Raw genomic sequence first — 19,651 nt, 5'->3', positions numbered from 1 at the left:
TTTCCAGGCCAGGGATGGAACCCACACCACAGCAGTAAATAGAGCCACAGCAGAGATAACGCTGAGTTCTTAACCGCTAGAGCACCAGGGAACTCCAGGAAAGGATCTATTTTTATTTTATTTAAAAAAAATTTTTTTTGGTCTTTTGTCTTTTTAGGGCCATACCCATGGCATATGGAGGTTCCCAGGCTAGGGGTCCAATCAGAGCTACAGCTGCCAGCCTACACCACAGCCACAGCAACACCAGAGCTGAGCCACATCCTCGACCTACCCCACAGCTCATGGCAATGACAGATCCTTAACCCACTGAGTGAGGCCAGGAATCGAACCTGCATCATCATGGATATCAGTCGGGTTCTTAACCTGCTGAGCCACAAAAGGAACTCCCTCTGCTCTCTCTTGCTCCTCCCCCACCCCCACCCCCTCCAGCCCTCTCCCTACAATCCCCCCCGCCCCCAGGCAGAAGGAAGGAGATATCAAGGAGGATAGACTCACAAGGGGCAGCTGGGGGCGGAGAGGAGGGGCCGTGGGGTGCAGGGCGGGGGATGGGGGGGTCAGAACAGAACGTGGCGGGGGCAGCGGCGGGGACAGACAGGAGGAGACAGAATGAGACAGAGGGGGAAGCCAGCGCTCAGGAAGATGGGAGAGGGAGCGAAATCCAGCCAGAGGTGGTGCCAGGTTGAAAGTGATTCTCCAGCCCCTCAACCAGCACACACAGCCGGAGACAGGCGGCTGCCTGGAGATGCGAGGGGAGAAAGCCAGAGCCCAAGAGGCGGCGAGGCAGGAGCAGCGTGATGCTGGGTCCAGATGCAGAGACACAGGCAGAGGGAGACAGAGAGACAGAGGCCTAGAGCCACGGAGACTCAGAGAGGGACAGTGAGGGAGAGACGGAGACAGGGAGACAGACACACATCCGAGTCTGGGAGGGACAGAGTGAGGGGGGGAGGCGGAGTAGAGGGGACACCCAGAAAGGAGACAGGGAGGGAGATTGGGAGGAAAAGGAGAGAAAGGCCTGAGAGATGAGAATGGGAGTCTGGGGGGCATGGGGAGTCGAAGCCCTGTGCCCCTCCCCCTCCAGGGTCAGGCCCCTGTCCTCCCGGTGGCCTCTGCTGAGCCATGCTAATGGTATGATTGCTTGGTGGGGCGGCAGGGAGCAGGTGACAAATGAGCCGCCAGCCCCGGTGATGGATGAGCCCAGGGCCGGGCGGGCGGAGGGGTGGGCGCGGGCTTGGGGGAGGGGGCGCCGAGATAAATGTTTCCTTCTCCTGGAGCCGGGCCAGGTGCAGGGTACAGGGGGCTGCGTCTGTGGAAGGCCTGGGCATCCTGGGCATCGGGGTAGGGATCTAGGGACGGGCTGGGGGCGCCGAGAGGTGCAGAGACCAAGGCCAAGGGCACAGGTCCCCAGAGGTGGAGTGGGGGTGGGGAGGGAGGGGCCCTGAGATAAGAGAGCGAGTGGGAGCCAGAGTGAAAATGAGAGGGCGCTGGAGACAGAGACCAAAGAGACCCAGAGACAGGAAAACAAATGGAAGGAGGGTCTCATGAGGCAGAGACGGAGAGACAGACACCCAGGACAGAAAAGACACACCTAGAGGGCCCCTTCTTCCCCCACCCCCAGTCCAGATACAGACCCTTGGGAGTTCCTGCTGCGGCGAAATGGGATGGGCGGCATCTCTACAGCACCAGGATGCAGGTTCGATCCCCACCCAAATCCAGCACAGCAACGTTGGCTTGGATCTGTTCCCTGGCCTGGGAACTCCATGTGCCACAGGCCAAAAACAACCACAAAAAGCAAAAAGAACAGATACAGACCCTCAGAGAGAGACTGGGAAGGAGAGAGAGGCAAACCCAGATGATGGAAAAGAGGGCTAACAGGACCAGGAGAGAAGACGGGGGCCCCTGAGCTGGCCCTCGCTCACTCCCTGGGCCCCCCAGCCTCTAAGAGCAGACTCTGGGGACCACTGGGGGTCCCTGGGGATGACCGCTGCCTGGTGGGCACAGCCCCAGTGACCAGTGCTCAGGTGGGGGGACCCGAGTGAGTCAGAAGGTCCTGCCTGGCCACTGAGAGGATGGGGCCAAGCTGGGGAAAATGGGTGTTGGGGAGACCTGGGAGTTGCCCTGTATCTATTCCTGGAGGCTTCAGTGGGTTGGGCCAGGCCAGTCCCTTCCTCCCTTCCCTTCTGTAAAATGGGGGCAGGGGGAGTTCCCATTGTGGCTCAGCGGTTAATGAACCCGACTAGTATCCAAGAGGACGAGGGTTCGATCCCTGGCCTCACTCAGTGGGTTAAGGATCCAGCATTGCCGTGAGCTGTGGTGTAGGTCACAGATGCTCCTTGCATCCCCTGTTGCTGTGGCTGTGGCATAGGCTGGCGGCTATAGCTCCCATTCGACCCCTAGCCTGGGAACCTCCATATGCCACAGATGCGGCCCTAAAAAGACAAAATTAATTAATTAAAAGCTTATACAAATAAAAAATAAAATAGGGGCAGGGCCAGCCTAGGGGGTGAGACCCCCTCCTAGGGCTGGTGCTCCCTTGGGAGTCTGTGCCTCCACCAAGAAGCACACGAGACCCAGACACACGCCCCCAGGGAGAAATGCACACAGGCAGTGAAGATGCTTCCAGATCCCTGCTCACAGGGGCCCAAACGTCGCCTCACAGCTGCAGTCCAGGCGGGACCAGCAAGCTCAGGGCACCCCGATGGCCAAGTCTGGACCCACCCACTCCCTCCTCAGCCTGGGATGGAGGGTCCAGCCATGGACTATCCCACTTAAGGGAGACAGCTCGGCAGAGGAGGCCTGTGGTTAGAGAGAGATGGAGAGAGGGCCTGTGTGTGTGTGTGTGTGTGTGTGTGTGTGTGAGAGACAGACAGACGGACAGACAGACAGATGGACAGACAGCCTGGGGGGGTGGTCAGAGTGAGAAAGCCAGCCTCCCTCTTCCTCCCCGTCCAGTACCTCGCCTTCCCCATGTTTCTCTCCCAGACACTTCTATCTTCCCCTTGATCTTCTCTTTAATTAAAAAGATTTATGCCCAAGAGTCCAAGCTCCTCCTCCTTGTTTGGGCGCCGGAGAGCTCAGAGCAGTGGAACCAATACCTCCCGTCTCCGCCTCCTGTCTTCTCTGTCTCTCTGTCTCTGTCTCTCCCTTCCTCCTCTCCCCACTGTCTGGCTCTAGAACCCAGTCTGCCCCCCTTTTCCTCCTCCTTCTCTCTGTGCCAGTTTCTTGCCTTTCTCGGCATTGGCCTTCCACTCGCCCCCACCCTCACTGCCCCCCACCAGCACTGTCAGATCAGCCACCCTTCTTTTTCAGAACCAGCGTGGGTGAGGGGACATCAGCATCCCCCAAGACCTAAAGTGAGGCTGGGGTCCCAGACCCCCAGCTCCCTGCTCCTCCCCTAAGCCTCGGCTAAGGGCAGTCGGGGGTGGAGAGGGGGGGCGCACACAGAGAGCTTTGCATCTTTAATTAAAAAGTGATTTAAATTAATTTTCTGCTCCAAAACCCCGATCTGGGGGGCGGGGTGTGTGTGGCAGTGATTAAAGCCTCTCTCCGGCCCCTTTGCCTTCCTTAAAGGGCCAGCATCACCCAAGGGACAGCTCGTGGGACAATTTCAGAGGGAGCACCCCCTGGCGCGAGGACCCTAACTCCACCAAGGACACCAATTAAGCCAAGGACCCAGAGTCCTGGCACCCTCCACCTTAAGCATTTTTTTGCCAACACACCCCAGCGCTCAAGCCGTAGCTCATCCCACTGATGCGGAGACCGAGGCTCAGAGAGGGAAGAGCTGGACTGAGGTGGGTCTGGACCCACGTTCCTGGAGGGAGGAGGGCTGCCAGTGTGCCGAGGGGAGGGCATCCCAGGACAGGAGTCAGGGACAGAGAGAAAGAAGGGGCCTGAGATCCTGGATGAAACAGAGTGAGAAGGAGATGCAGGAATTGGGGCGAGGGGGGCTGGACGAGGGGCCTTGCGGGGGCGGGACCCTCATCCTCCTCCTCCCCCACGGCCCTTCCCCTCTGGGAAGTGCTGCTGCTGTCCTAACCCCATCCTTCAGGCTGTAGCACCAGCTGTCTCACCCCCCCACACACACCCCGTGCCTGGGCAGTTTTGTTTCATTTCCACAAGATACAGGTTGTGGCTGAGGTCGAGCTGTGTATAAGGGTCATAAAAATCTCCTTAGAGAAGCCCAGCAGGGGCGGGGGTCCATTCCACCCTCTCAGCCCGCTTCTCTCTCTGGGACTCTGTCTCCCCCTCCCGTCTCTGTCCCTGCTTTCTCTGGGTCTTTGTCCGCTCCTCCCATTTCTGTCCCCTTCTCTCTGGATCTGTGCCTCATTTCTCTCTGGAGCTCCTCCCCTTCGGGAGGTTCAGGTATCACCTTTGAGGAGTTCCCGATGTGTCTCAGCGGGTTACCAACTTGACTAGTATCCATGAGGGCACAGGTTCGATCTCTGGCCTCGCTCAGTGGGTGAAAGATCCAGTGTTGCCACGAGCTTCGGTGTAGGTCACAGACATGACACAGATCTGGCGTTGCTATTTGTGGTGTAGGTGCACAGCTGCAGCTCAGATCCGACCCCTGGCCTGGGAACTTCCATGTGCTGCTGGTACAGCCCCCAAAAAAATGCAAAAAAAAAAAGTATCCCCCTTGATAATAGGGTGAACATTATGGGCCATCACCCTATAAAGACATATAGGCACCATGCCCATAATTTGCCAGGCAAGTTGAGGGAGTTTACAGGCCTCCTGGCACCCTGGTTTACATCCTCTCGGGACTCTGAGGCCACCAGAGGATAAAGACCCTACTGTAGAGAAGGCCAGCAAGAGACTGAACCCCGGGGGGCTCTCTCCCTTCTCCTCTCCTCCCTGCCCCCTCCTGCTCTCACTGGTCTCCTCACTGTTCCCCAAACACACTCCTGCCCCAGGGCCTTTGCACCTGCAGTTCCTCTGCCGATATTCCCAGACATCAGCCTGGCTCCCTCGCCCCCCTTCTTCAGGTCGCTGCTCAGATGTCCCCTCCTCTGAGGTCTTGCCCTTTCCAGCTCTGGTCGTCCCCCGTCCTTATTCTGCTTTGTCTCAGCACACTGGACACCTCCAGGCGTTTTTTTTTCTACTTTGCACATGTATTTACTGGACCATTCTCTCCCCCACACCATCCCCAGTGGCCTGCGAGAGTGCCAGGAGGCCAGGAAAGGTTGTCTTTTGTTCCCGGCTCTATCTCCAGAACACCACCCAGCACACAGTAGGTGCTCAATAAATATTTGTTGCAGAAATCTTTGTTTCATTAGAACACTAGTTGCAAAGGCTGCCTGGGACAGCCAGAAATCAGATAAAAAGCTGTGGACCTGCTCTCAAGCAGATGTGTCACCAGGCACTCCGTTTTTACCCTCAGTTTTAGAGATTCTATCACACACTCCTTGGGAGCCATTGAAGGGATTTCAGGCTAAGAAACTTCCAAAAGGGAACCGTCAAAATGGGTGGAGGGCAGCGACACCTCCGGGGGTGCACCGTGCACGTGCGTGTGCATGTGTGTGTGCATGCACACACACAATTACACACCTAACAGTCACCACATTCAGAGGCAGAAAGCGCACACCCACCCCAGGCATGATCCCACAACCAGACACACAGACACAGCCAGGGACACACACACAGATGGCTTCAGGCAGGCACAGGGGCGTCCTTGTCTCCCAGGGGAGGAAAGTTGGGGGGGGGGCGTCGGTGCAAGAAGAGAAACTACAGCATGGGGTTTGGTTACTTCCAGCCTCCCTCTGATCGGTCTCAGGAAGGAGACAGAGAGACAGAAACAGAGAGACAGAGACCAGGGAAAGGGCGGGGCGAGAGGGACGGATCGCAGGGTCCGGGGGAGCCCAGGGGGCGGTCGGGAGAGAGGCAGGATGTGTGAGGCAGAGATGCGAGGGAGCAAGGGAAAGATACAGAGGACAAAGAGCGAAAGACTTGAAGATCTAGAGAAAAGAGGGAAGCAGGGAGATGGAGAGAGAGAGAGGGAGGCAGGAAAGGGGCAGAGAGAGACAGGGACCCGGCGGCCGGGAGGGGGAGGCGGAGAAGACCCGGCGCGGCGCGGCGCGGGGCGGGGCGGGGCGGGGCGGCGAGCGCCGGGAGGCGAGCGGGAGGCCGGCGGGGTGGGGACCCGGGCTGACGAGACGCGGGGAGGGGAAGCGACGGGAGCCGCCCCCGAAGGCGGCCGCAGCCCCCCCCGGGGGGGGGACGGGGGGAGGGGGCTCCGGACGCTCCCGCCCCGCCCGGCCCCGCGGCCGAGCCACCGGCGGACAGTGGGTTAAGCATCTCCGCGGTGGAACTTCCGGATGTGACCACAGAGAGAGGGAGAGACCGGGAGAGGGGGAGAGACGGAGAGACGGAGCCGCCGGCATCCCTCCGGCCCGCCAACGCCGGGACGCCGCCGCCCCGGGCCGGGCCCTCCCGCGCCGCGCTCTCCCCCGCCGCTCGGTCTGTGGCTCTCGGGCTGGTTCCACCCTCCCAGGCCCCGGGGGAGGGACCGGGGGACCCCGGAGAGGGGGCCTTGAGCGGCCCGCCCCCGCCTCCTCGCCCCTTCCCTCGCTGGCAAGAGCCCCTCGCGGTGACCCCCGCGGGGGCGGGAGGCTGGGGGTCCATGCTCGGAGCCTCGGCGCTGCCCGGCGCCTGCCGCTGACGGCGGTGGGGGTGGGGGGGCCGGGCACCCAGCCTCCTGCCCCACCCCCTGGCGTCGGCACCGCGGGCCATCTGGGGCCGCTGCCCCTGGCTGCGCCCTCCCCGCCGGCCAGGCCCTGGAGGGACCCGGGAGCTGCCGCCGGCATCAGCCCATGGCCCGGAGGGTAGGTCTGAGGGCGGGCGGTCCTGCGCCCCAGCCCGCGGTCGCAGCCCCCATCCTTCCGTCTCCTCCTTGGGGACCTTCCGCCCCCATCAGCCATCCCGCCCTCTTCACCAGCGCTTTCTCTGCCTCCCTCTCTCCCTGCCCTGGTCTCCCCCTCCATCTCAGCCCTTTCTCCTACCTACCCCCTCTTCCTTCCCTGCCCTCCCCAAGCCTTCTCCCTGGTCTACTTTTGTTCCAAGTCGCCCAGAGGGTTAAGGGGTGGGGACAGTGCTGGGAGAGATGGGTATCAGCAGGCAGGGCCAAGGGATTCTCTGTCGCGGTCCTGGGGATGGAGAGACAGGCGAAGAGGCGAGCATGAGCCTCTGGGGGTGGCGGGGATGCCAGGACCTCCGAGATGTGGAATGAACTCTGGGGGGCAGTTGGATTCAACTTCAGTGCTCAGGAGAACTTAGAAGAAGAGGAAGTGAGTGAAAGGCAGAGAGAAGGAAAGAGACACTGGGAGCCCTGGGTGTATACCCGCCAGGGGTGGAGGACCAGCTACGGTGGGAACACTTGCTCTCCACCCCCACCCCCCAGTCCCTTTGCCTCTTTGAACCTCAGTTTCTTCATCTCCACGGAAAAGGTTGGACCTGGGTGACTTTAAAGGTCCCCTAACTTCTCTGGCGCGGGCGTGTGTGCTTCCCTGCTGACAGGATGCAAAAAGCTCACTCTCGGTTTCTCTCTGGTTGGCACAAGTGGGTTTGTGTGGTGGTGCCCAGTTATACTTTGGTTCGACGCATGTTTATTGAAAGCATGCCAGGCCCTGTGCTAACTGCCTCATTCATGCTTGCACGCACCTGCTAGATGTTTCATTCATTCGATCCAGGCATTCATTCACTCACTCACTCACTCATTCATTCATTCCTGTGCCTGGCATCTGGCTCTGTCTGTGTATCTGTGTGCGTGCGTGGTGGCTTCACATGGTGTGTGGCGTGGGACGGGTGGTGAAGCCACACTCCGATGTGCATATTTGTCTGGGAGATGAAACTGAAGCGGGGGAGACGGTGCGTGCACCGCGTCCATGGGCAGTGTCCGTGCGTGAAACTCACCTCCTCTCCCTCCGTCTTCTCTCTCCCCTTCTGTCCCTCTGTTTGTCTCGTCTCTCCCTGTCTGCCCCCATCTTGCTCTGCCTTTTCCTCCTGTACCTTCTCTGTGTGTCTCTCCCTCTCTCCTCTCTATCTCAGCATCTCTCTTTAGCTTTTCTTTCTCCCTTTGCCTTTTTTCATTTCTCTCTTTTTCTCCCTCTTAATCCTGCCTTCCCTCTCTCTCTTTCTCTCATCTCTCGCGTCTCCCACGTGTCTCCCCCTCGCTCAGTATCTCTCTCCCCTCCTCACTCTGTGAGAAGCTGGCACTTACCACCAGCCAATCCCAGACCCTCCCACCCTGCCCCTCACATCTGAGACCTGAGTCAATCAATCTTTCTCCTCCAGAGCCTCCTGCCCACACATGGGGAATCTCTGATGGGACATTTTTCACAGTCCACGGGTCCAAGCGAAGGCTTGGGGCCAGGGCCTTCAGTCCCGCCCAGACAGCTCCATGGGACGTTGTTGGGGGCCCAAGGGAGCAGGGTGGGGATGCTTGGGGCCAGGAGGGCAGGCAGGCAGCTGGAGCAAGAAGGGCATCTCCAGAGTGCCAGGGTAGGGAGGTTTCTGGCTGGTGTGACACCTTGCTGGGGCTCTCCCCTGCTGTCACCTCCCCCCAGTACGATGAGCTGCCCCACTACGCCAGCATCGTGGACAGCACCGCAGCCCTGGCGGGCTTCTCGGAGGCAGTACCCTCAGCACCAAGAGCCCCGGGGCCCTATGGCCCCCACCGGCCCCCCCAGCCTCCGCCCTCGGGCTTGGACAGTGATGGCCTGAGGAGAGAGAAGGATGAGATCTATGGGTGAGTGGGGACAAGGCTGAGGGTTCTGTGGGGTCTCGGGATGGGCCTCCCACCCCACCCCGCACCATCCTATCTCTTGGTCTCTCTGGATATGTATCTCTCCCTCTGACTCTGTCTCATTCTGTCTCTGTCCCTCTAGCTCCCGTCCACCTCCCAGTTGGGCCATCCTTCTGAGCGCCCCCATGCCCCCTACCCCTGGCTCTGCCCTCATGACCTCTCTCTTCCCTTGGTTCCCAGACACCCGCTCTTCCCGCTGCTGGCCCTGGTCTTTGAGAAATGTGAACTGGCCACGTGCTCGCCCCGGGATGGGGCTGGGACTGGGCTGGGCACACCCCCGGGCGGTGACGTATGCTCCTCTGACTCCTTCAATGAGGACATTGCAGCCTTTGCCAAACAGGTGGGCACCCATCCTCGGCTGTGCGCCAGGAGAGCCGGTGAGGCGGGGTGGGCGGCAGACAGCATGCGCCCGCCCTGGCCTCTCTCTTTCTCCCAGGTCCGCTCCGAGAGACCCCTCTTCTCCTCCAATCCAGAGCTGGACAATCTGGTGAGACCTGGCCCCTTCCCAACACCCCCTCTTCCAAGGAGGTCTCCTGGTCCTCCCTCCACAGGCTCGGGTTCAGTGTGGGAACAGAGAGGAGCACACCTGACCCACCTCCTCCAACGGTGATCACCGTTGCCCATTTGCGATACAGCATAGCCTAGAGTTTGAGACCTGGGACGCGCTGGCTGGAGTTTGAATCCCAGCTCTATGCTTACTAGTTCTGTGAACCAGGGCAAGTAGTAGCTCCTTCTCGGAGTTCCCATCAATCATGGCGCAGCAGAAAGGAGCCCAGAACCCGACTAGTACCCATGAGGACATGGGTTCGATCCCTGGCTTTGCTCAGTGGGTGAAGGATCCGGCGTTGCCGTGAGCTGTGGTGTAGGTTGCAGATGCAGCTCAGAGACCATGTTGCTGTGGATGTCGTGTAGGCTGGCGGCTACAGCTCTGGTTGGACCCCTAGCCTGGGAACCTCCACATGCCGTGGGTGCGGCCCTAAAAAAAAAAGTAGCTCCCTCTCCCTGTGCCCCATTTTCCTCGCCTGTAAAGTGTAGCCTGTACTAATTCCTGTGTCGTAGGGCTGTTGTGAGTATATAATGAGTTAAAAGGGGGTCAGACATGTAGAACTGTGCCCGGCACAGAGTGGGGACTGGTTAAGCGTTAGCTGTTCTACCAGTCGGGAGAATGAGCCCATACCAAAATGAATGAAAACGCTTAGGTGCAAAGGAGAGAGGAGAGGAGGGAGAAAGAGAAGGGGGTGGGGTGTGGGGAGGGAGAGGGAGGGAGAGATAGCCCAGACTTGCCCCTTCCTCTGGCGGGTCAGCTCCCACCGGGGCTTCCTATTGGCCAAGCCCTTCTGGCAAAGGGCTCTGGGAAATGTAGTTTTCAGGTGAACGGTGGGAAATGGATCAGAGGGCAAGCTCGCAAAAGATGGGGTGCTGTTACCATAGCATACCTCAGCTGACTCTTGTCATGGATCCTCTTCTGTCTCTTGCACGTCTTGCTTCTCTTTGTCTCTGATCTCAATCTCACACTCCCTGGTTCCTTAATTCTCCATCTCTGTGCCCTGTTTCTCTCTGCCCCTGTCATTTTGTCTTTGTTTCTCTTTGCTTTCTCTTGGTCATTTTATCTCATTTTCTCTGTTTCTCTGCTTCTCTCCTCCTCCCCTCCTCTCCCCCTCTTCCCCCTCTTCCTCCTTCTCTTTTCACCTCTGCCCTTCCTTCTCTCTCTCTCTCCCTGCCTCCCTCCCTCTCTCCCCCTCTGTCTGTTTTCAGATGATACAGGCCATTCAAGTGCTCCGCTTCCACCTGCTGGAGCTGGAGAAGGTGAGTGCTTCTCACTTCCCCTCACGCCCTCGCTTGCCCCCGTCCCCCCACTTCCCGCCCCCTCCACCCCTCCTTCAGGCTCTCTCCCCACCAGAGTTGGAGCAGAAGGCCCCCCCATCCCTGTACACCCCAGCGCTGGCCCCTGGGTGGCCCCCCCAGTACCCCGGTGCCCCCTCAGGTCCACGACCTGTGCGACAACTTCTGTCACCGCTACATCACCTGCCTCAAGGGAAAGATGCCCATCGACCTGGTCATTGAGGACCGGGATGGCGGCTGCAGGGAGGATCTCGACGACTACCCGGCCTCCTGCCCCAGCCTCCCAGACCAGGTGGGCTTGGGATGGGGCACCTGGCGTTGCCCTGCAACCAAAGGCACACCCAGAGAGCTGGGCTGCAGCCCGAGGGCACACACACCACACGACCCAGCCTCAGGCAGCCACAGGCAGCCACCGTCAGACACAGCCTGACCCCAGGACAGGCACCAGCTCTGCAGCAGCTACACAGACTGTAGTACCGCTGGATGACAGCACACGCGCCCCCCCCCCCAACAGCTGCACATACCACCCATAGACTCCGATACACCCGCGCAGCTTCCCACACAGCTACACAAACCATTACATTCACGGCCAGGCAACTGCATACACTGCACAAGTAAACGCACACAGCCCAGGGACATAGCAGCATCACGTCGCCTGATCGAGACGGTGCTGTTCCAGAGTATGCGTATGCGTGCAGTACACACACCCTGACCACACGACAGCCACACAGCTGGACCTGGAGCCATGCGGCCCAAGATCCTGCCACACAGACTCAGATACAGCCACACTTAGACCCAGAGCAACCACCATGCCTGCACACACACACACACACCCACACACCCACACACACACACTCTACACTAACCTGTTAACAGTTGGACTACAGCAGGTGTGGGCACATACTGTGCCACTCAGCTGCGACGTGGCCCCAGATTCATTCAGTCTCAGATGCTGCTGGACTACAGTTTTGTAGATTTAAACAACCAGACAACAATCACCCAACAGCCGTGCAGATCCCAGCGAGACTCACACCCACCAGGAGGTCACACAGTCACCGTACTCAGCAGTTACGCAACACGGCACCTGCACCCACATACTAGGTGGGTGCCATGTAGGCGCACAGCTGTCCCACAGTACACAGCTGTGAGCACACACACACAGCAGTGACAGAGGAGCCCCGAGGACTCTCTGCCCCACAGCCGGCAGTCGGCGTCCGCTCAGCGGCACACCCTTGTGCGTGTGCTGATCAGTTACAACTCCCTCGGAGGCACCGCCATATTCCACATCTTCACACAGATGCCGACACACTCCATGGCCATCGCCCACCTCGAGAGAGTCACAGAGCCACCCCCCAACTCATGCAGGAATCAGGAAAACCACAAATGGGATGCCAACCCCTAGAACTACAGACACAAACTTAGAAAAATAAATGTTGGAGTTCCCATCGTGGCTTAATGGAAACAAATCTGACTAGTATCCGTGAGGATGCAGGTTCGATCCCTGGCCTTGCTCAGTGGGTTAAGGATCCAGAGCTGCCGTGAGCTGCGGATGTAGGTTGCAGGCTCAACTGGGATCCAGCATTGCTGTGGCTGTGGTGTAGGCCGGCAGCTGCAGCTCGGATTTGACCCCTAGCCTGGGAACCTCCATATGCCATGGGTGTGGCCCTGGGAAAAGACAAAAAGACAAAAGCCTTCAGACCTAGTGATGCTTGCGGTTGGCACCCGACTCACCCTCCATGCACTTGAACTTGAAATTCCACACAGAAGTACCGAGCCTGGAGGAAACTTTTCCTGGCTGCCTTGTCCCAGGCTGAGCCCCAGCAGGACACAGATGACACATCCACACTGGGTCATTTCCAGGCGGTGGGGGCGGGGACTGGTTCCAAAGCAGCGGGCAGGGTCTAGAACATTCAGCAGGGGCTGGGGGTGGGGGTGGGGGATGGGGGAGGTGTCCCCCGGCTTTCAGCAGCAGTAGGCGGCTGTTTCCACCCCCACCTCTATCCCATCTGCCTTCCGACAATTGGAAGAACCTTAGACCAAATAACAAAGAAGTCTTGCTGTGTCTGCAGGGACGGGTCAGCCTCCTGGCACCCCGAGCTGGGGCGGGGCTGAGTGCAACACATCTTCAGCTCCCTCAGCGTCTGCTGGGGTTCCGATAAAGAAAACCCAGCCCCGCACTCCCCGAGCTGAGGAGACCTCCGAATCGCTGAAAAACGGAAAGTTGTGGCTTTTTTCCCCATAGGTTTAGGGCAAGCGCATTTGGCAGTGAAATCTGACCTAAACTAATGAGGGGCTATTTATAGCCTTTCTTTATTCCAGTTAGTTAAATATTCATCCAATTGGCTGCAGAAAAGTTAACGAGCTTGATGACGAGATTACGGCCTAGACCGCGCTGATGGTGGTAGGAAATACACCCCGCGAGCGCACTGGTTTACTGTCTATTAACGCAAAAGGTTTGAATTTTGAAACAGCACTGGCTCCCAAGGATTTCAGATAAGGTGCAGGCTCATCTTTACTGAGTGATTGCTGTGTTCCTTTATGTGCATTTAGCCAGTGGATCCTCACTCTGTGAGGTGGGAGCTATGCTTGTTCTCCATGTTTCCAGTTGAGGAGACTGAGGCCCAGAGAGGTGAAGCGACTTGCCCAAGGTCACACAGCCAAGAAAGAGGCAGAGAGAGGCTTCGCATTCAGGAGTCCTACCTCCCGAGCCCGTGGTCTGAGCCACCATGCTATTCTGCACCCCAAGCCTTAGCACTGACTCCCCACTCCTATTTTTTCCAGAATAATACTTGGATTAGAGACCACGAAGACAGCGGGTCTGTACATTTGGGGACCCCAGGTCCATCCAGCGGGGGCCTGGCCTCCCAGAGTGGGGACAACGCCAGCGACCAAGGTGAGCTGCTTGAGAGGCGGAGGGGGAAGGTGGGAGTCAGTCTGAGGATGGAAGTTAGACAGCAGGTAGGACTTCCAGAGGGGCGAGGATGACTGGGGGGCAGGGGCTGGCTTGGGGGCGGGTTCTGGGTCCCTCTGGTTCCCTGCCTCCCCTGTCCACAAGCGCAGCCTGCCTCTCTCTGCCCTCAGGGGACGGACTAGACACAAGCGTGGCCTCTCCCAGTTCTGGGGGAGAAGACGAGGAGCTGGACCAGGAGCGGCGGCGGAACAAGAAGAGAGGGATCTTCCCCAAGGTGGCCACCAACATCATGAGGGCGTGGTTGTTCCAGCACCTCTCGGTGAGGGCCCTGGGCTGCAGGGGGCAGAGAGGGAGATGGAGAAGGGTGGCTGCTGAGGGCCGGGTCTGCAGAGAGACACGGAGAGGGGAGACTGAGGTGGGGCATAGGGAGTGGGTGTTGAAGAAGTTCAAGCAGGTGGGAACAGACCCAAGCAAACATCCATCCGAGTTACCCGTGTGCCAGGAGCCACCAAGGGCTCTTGACTCATTCAGTCCTCCCCCAACCCCCCAAGCCCTCACCCACCTGTCAGTCATCCCCTCCCCCCAGCCAAACATACCCTGTGAGGGTGGGCGATGTTATTAGCTCCATTTTGCAGATGAGGAGACTGAGGCCCGGAGGTCTCACAGCCAGAAGTGGGTTCAAGGGCAGGCAGTTTGGCCTTCCCCACTACAGCACACGGCCTCAAGAAGAGGGATGGTAAAAAGAGACAGGAAGGAGTTCCTGCTGTGGCTCAGCGGTAACGAACCCGGCTAGTATCCATGAGGACACGTATTCGATCCCCGGCCTCTCTCCATGGGTTAAAGATCCAGCGTTACCGTGAGCTGTGGTGTAGTTTGCAAATGCGCCTCAGATCTGGCGTGGCTGTGGCTGCGGTGTAGCCTGGCAGCTGCAGCTCTGATTTGACCCGTAACCTGGGAACTTCCATATGCCCTAAAAAGACAATAGAAAAAAAAAAGAGAGAGAGAAACAGGAAGACAGGGAGAGACTGAAATGAAGATAGGGATGGAGAGATACGGGGAAGACTGAATCAGAGCAAGATGGACTCTGGGGACACTGAGTCGCAGAGGGAGGGAGACAGAGAGACAGGTGGAGAGTGGGATGAGGAGAGACAGACGCAAGGACCTGATGGGCTCAGGGCCCCTGGCTGGGCTTTGCCTCTTTTCCTGGCATCTGTGCAGTCGCCCGGCCCCCAGCCCCAGCTCCACCTCCCTAATGAGGGCTGGCCAATTAGCCTCTAATTGCTGGAAGAGGCGGGGGTGCCCACGGCCTAATTGCCCGAAGCTTGGCTCTACTTCCCTCCATTGGGCCCCCGGGAGCATGGAGAAGCTCAGACATTGCTGACTCTCCCGGCTCTGGCCCAGCCTGGGCTCACCAACCCATCCCACCCCTCCCTGGGGACCTGGGCGGGCCAGGCCTGGGGATCAGAGGGCAGCCAGGCAGCAGGGTGACTCTTGCTGATGGCCATAGCACCCGTACCCCTCGGAGGAGCAGAAGAAACAGCTCGCCCAGGACACAGGGCTCACTATCCTGCAAGTCAACAACTGGTGAGTGACACGGGAGGCTGGGGCGTCTGGGGCCAGCCCCGGGTGGGAGGCCGGGCGCTGTCCGCGGTGCTGAAGGAGGCCCCGAAGCCCCTGGAGCCTCTCCTCCTGTGTCTGCTTGGCTGCCCCCACATCCATCCTCTCCTGCCAGCTCTCTCCATCTATGTGTTCATTTTTTCCTTCTTCTCTTCCCTCTTTTCACCACCCCCCATTTCCACGACCCCCTCCAGGTTCATTAACGCCCGGAGACGCATCGTGCAGCCCATGATCGATCAATCCAACCGCACAGGTACAGGGAGAAGGTGGGGAGAGAGGGCGTGGTGTTCCTGGGGGAATGTCAAAGCCTGGACCAGGCATCCTGGGGCTCAGCCTGCACCCCTCGACTTCCCTAGCAGGCCAGAGTGCAGCCTTCAGTCCAGAGAGCCAGCCCATGGGGGGCTACACGGAGACTCTACCACATGGGACTGTCAGGCCTCCAGGTAAGGGCTGCTCCCTTAACTAAACTATGCCCCCAGAACACAGGCCCCTCCTCTAAAGGAAGATACCCCACCTTCTGGGATTAGGTTCTTTTTTTTTTTTTTTGTCTTTTGTCTTTTCTAGGGCTGCACCTGCAGCATATGGAGGTTCCCAGGCGAGGGGTCGAACTGGCGCTATAGCCACAGCTCACAGCCACGCCGGATCCTTAACCCGCTGAGCGAGGCCAGGGATTGAACCTGCGTCCTCATGGATGCTAGTCAGATTTGTTAACCACCGAGCCAGGACGGGAACTCCTGGGATTAGGTTCTTGAAAAATACTGTGCTTCATTTGCATAAGAAGGGAGCCAGAGAGGCAAATGCAGATATCCTGGTCCCCACCTTTCCTCCCAGAGTTTGCTTCTTCCAAGCTTTGCCCAGCCATTGAAAGGCTCCTACTTTTCCTTAAAGGACCAGAACCCTCTTAAGCCATGACTCCGTCCTGTTAGTTGTCCCCTGGGGAAGGAAGGGCTGGTGGAGCCCATGGGAGGGTCTGGTGAAGACCCCCTCATACTCCTCTTTCGTCTTCCAGGATCAATGGGCATGAGTTTGAACTTAGACGGAGAGTGGCATTATCCGTAGAGGCCGGATTCAGGAGAAGCGTAAGTGTCTTAGGTCTGGGGGCACCGGGTTGGGGGTTGTGCTATTCTCAGCCTCTCAGACTCCAAGAGGCAGCCCACCCAGAGCAGGGTCAGCCAGTGTCCCTGAACCGAGGGTCTTCAGTTCATCCATCCATCCATCCATCGATGCACCTGTCCATGTTTTTATCCATCTAATCATCCACCCACCCACCGTCCAGCCAAACGCACATCTACTCGCTGTCCATCCAACCGTATAGTCACCCGCTCAGTCAGTCATTCATCTGTCCACGCTGCGTCCCCACTCAGCATCACCTTCCTGCTGATCCGCCCATGCATCTACTCACTTATTCATGCATGCACCCACCTCCCTCCCTGCCTGCCTGCCCACCCATGGATCATGGTGGATAAATGCATCCACCACCCGTCATCCATCAGAAGGTACGTCTCCTCGCCCATGCACCCACCTCCACACTGATCCACCCACCCACGTGTCCACCCATTTGTCACCTTACCATCCATTCAGCCACCTACCCACCCATCTATTCATCGGCCCATTCATACATCCCATACATCTCCAAATATATATATTGACGAGCCTCAGGTAGTGTCTAACTCTTGAGAAAATTCTGGGCTCCTGAGGAAGTAGACATCAGAAACCAAAGCACAGCTATCATCAGCTGTCCCTGAGATATCAAGGAAGTGGCTTCTGGGTAGGGCATTGACGGATGAGTAGGAGTCCACTGGGTAGAAGTGGAAGGGGCAAGGTAGTGGGGGCGGATTCTTTTACTCTCCTAGGTCTGAAGTCTACAGCATGTTCTCATTTATGGTTTTTTTTTTTTTTTGGCCACCCTGTGGTATATGGAGTTCCTGGGCCAGGGATCAGATCCAAGCCGCAGTTGCAGCCTGCACTGTAGCTGTGGCAGAGCTGGATCTTTAACCCTCTGTGCCAGCCAGGGATTGAACCTGTGTCAGAGCACTCCAGAGGTGCTGCTGATCCTGTTGTGCCACAGCAGGAACTCCTCATTTAGCCTTTACAAAAACCCCAAGAAAGAGAATCTATTATTATTTTCATTTTACAGATGAGAAAACTGAGGCCGGGAGGGAGAGGAGTTCATGTGTGTAGGTTTACCCAGTTCAGAAAAGCAGAGGGAACAGCATGTGCAAAGGCTCAGAGTTGAGAGGCTGCCTGGAGTTTCTCAAGCACAGATCAGATCTTGACTCCCCTTGGATTAAAAGCCTTCTGTGGCTCCCTAGCGCCCTCTGGATGAAGTCCACACTTAGTTTGGTATCCATTCATTCATCCGCTCATTCAGTACGTATTCCCTGAACACTGCTGTGCCTAGCCCCATGCTGGGTGCTCTGGGGACACAATAGTGACCATGACAACCCAGTCCTGCCCTTACGGAGCTCACAATCCAGTGAGGGAAGAGAGACTCATCTCCCGACGTGACAACCCACTGTGGGCACACCCGGGATGAGGGAACCCAGGAACTAGAGGAGCCCAGAGGGGGCATGAGACCCCAGCTAGGAGGTCCAGGAAGGACTTCCCGGAGGAGGGGACTTTTTTTTTTTCTTTTTAGGGCTACACCCCAGGCATTTGGAGGTTCCCCAGGCTAGGGGTCAAATCAGAGCTGCAGCCACTGGCCCACACCACAGCCACGCGGGATCCAAGCTGCATCTTTGACCTACACCACAGCTCATGGCAACACTAGATCTCCAACCCACTGAGCAAGGCCAGGGATCGAACCTGAGTCCTCATGGATACTGATGGATACTGACTGGTCAGATTCATTTGCACAGTGCCACAACTGGAACTTTTTTTTTTTTTTGAGGGGACTTTGAGAGCAGGAGACCAAAAGGCATGAGATAGGAGAGGACAGAACAGTATAGACAAAGGCCACACATGCAGGTTCCCCCAAAGGGGAGGAAGAACTGGGCTGGGCTGAGGCTGGGAGTCAGATGGCTGAGAATAGAACTCAGAGTCCAGAGAAAGGCTGGGAGATGAGAGTGGACACCTGGGAGGGCCCCAGGGGCCTGAGCCTGGAAGGAGCAGTGGATGGGCTTGCTGAAGTCCCGGCAGGTGCGTGGGGGTCTCGGCTCTGCCCGACCGACCACAGACAGCTGAGCCTGGTCTGGCATCAGGGGACCTTGGGTGCCAGGAGCCACGGAGGGAGCGGCTGCTCCTGCTCTGCAGCGGGCTGCCTTTCGTCCCCCGCGCTCTCTCTGCCCTGCTCTGTCCCAGACCCCGGCTTCTTTCTGGCTCCCTTTCATTAGGTCTCGCTCTTTCTTCCTGCTGCCGCGTCTCTGCCTCCGACCGGCTCAATGTCTCTTTCTCTGTCCGGCTCTGTCTCTCTCCTAGTTTCTCTTTCTCTCCACTGTCTCCTTCTTTGTTTTTGTTTTCTGTTTTTTTTTTTTTTTTTCATCTGTTTCTCTCTCGTGTCTGTTCTGATTCTCTGTCTCTGTCTATCTCTGTCCGTGTGTCCCGCTCACTGTGGGGCTGGCGGGAACAGCATGAAGGGCTTGGCGCGGGTACGGCGTGCCCCCCGCCTCCTGACTTGGTGTCTCCTGCCCTCTCTGCAGACCCCAAGCTCTGGACTGTGACCAGCAGGCTCATACCTGCTCCCTCGACGCCTGGCCCTCTGGATTCAGGACCCCACCTCCTACGCACCCCCCCCAACTCAACGCCTACCTCCCTGGGGCCCTGCCTGGACGTGAGGGGCCTGAGTGCCCCCTGGAGGGTCTCTCAAGGACAAAGACAAGGCCTCCAGGCCCTGCACCCCCCCCCCCTTTTGCTCTAAGCTCTGCCCAGAACCCAAGCTGACACCCAGACTGGGTCTTCAGAAGATGGGGGCTGGGGCTCCCCAGCCCCCCAGGGCAGAGAAGGGGTTGGGGGTGGGCTGGGGCCATCAGGGAAGGAGGGTTATCCGGATCCGACACTGGGGGAGGTTCCCTTCATCCTCCCAGGCCACCCCCTCCCCTCCCCCACTTCCCTTCTTTCTTGTCTTCTACCTTTTTTTAATGATAAAGTCTTAAAAACACCACCAACATGAGTGTGTGTCTCTTCCAAGATTCACACCCATCAGCTCACAAGTCACTAATTACACGAATAACTGATGCTCTTTACCGTCCTCTCGCCTTTGCCTTCTTTATGTATCAGCTCTTGCTGTGTAACAAACACACCAAAGCCTCATGGTTCAAAATGCTAATTAATTTTCCTTTTTCTTTTTTCTTTCTTTCTCTTTGCTTTTTAGGGCCACACCTGTGGCCCATGGAAGTTCTCAGGCCAGGGGTCACATTGGAGCTGCAGGTGCCAGCCTACACCACAGCCAAAGCCACACAGGATCTGAGCAGCATCTGTGACCTACACCACAGCTGGTGGCAACGCTGGATACTTAACCCACTGAGTGAGACCAGAGATCAAACCTG

At 58.0% G+C, this 19,651-nt stretch overlaps 1 protein-coding gene across 5 annotated transcripts; it reads left to right on the top strand.

The window, feature by feature from the left end:
* The first annotated feature begins 6,248 nt into the window (after nt 1-6,248).
* Nucleotides 6,249-19,270, top strand: MEIS3 (Meis homeobox 3). Of its 5 annotated transcripts, none has more exons than XM_047792118.1 (13): nt 6,251-6,818; nt 8,559-8,740; nt 8,978-9,137; nt 9,234-9,284; nt 10,553-10,603; nt 10,833-10,931; nt 13,421-13,532; nt 13,721-13,869; nt 15,058-15,134; nt 15,362-15,420; nt 15,527-15,610; nt 16,177-16,246; nt 18,806-19,270. In XM_047792118.1, exons 1-12 carry the CDS (start codon nt 6,807-6,809, stop codon nt 16,224-16,226), a joined length of 1,086 nt encoding a protein of 361 aa, XP_047648074.1. In that variant the 5' UTR covers nt 6,251-6,806; the 3' UTR covers nt 16,227-16,246; nt 18,806-19,270. The 5 variants fall into 5 exon arrangements, with proteins under 5 accessions (XP_047648075.1, XP_047648074.1, XP_047648073.1 ...); XM_047792117.1 differs by having other exon boundaries at nt 6,252-6,818; nt 15,524-15,610; XM_047792115.1 differs by having other exon boundaries at nt 6,252-6,818; nt 10,782-10,931.
* The last annotated feature ends 381 nt before the right edge of the window (nt 19,271-19,651 follow it).

Source organism: Phacochoerus africanus, chromosome 8 (assembly GCF_016906955.1).
Source record: "Phacochoerus africanus isolate WHEZ1 chromosome 8, ROS_Pafr_v1, whole genome shotgun sequence".
Classification (NCBI taxonomy): Eukaryota; Metazoa; Chordata; class Mammalia; order Artiodactyla; family Suidae; genus Phacochoerus; species Phacochoerus africanus.
The sequence above is the reverse complement of the archived record's forward strand: the minus strand, read 5'-3'. Positions and strand labels throughout refer to the sequence as shown.

Excerpts from the sequence above, each read along its gene's own strand:
- MEIS3 (XM_047792114.1), top strand. Across the intron at positions 9,285-10,552 it reads ATCCAGAGCTGGACAATCTG|ATGATACAGGCCATTCAAGT; the intron begins GTGAGACCTGGC and ends GTCTGTTTTCAG. Across the intron at positions 15,135-15,361 it reads ATCCTGCAAGTCAACAACTG|GTTCATTAACGCCCGGAGAC; the intron begins GTGAGTGACACG and ends GACCCCCTCCAG.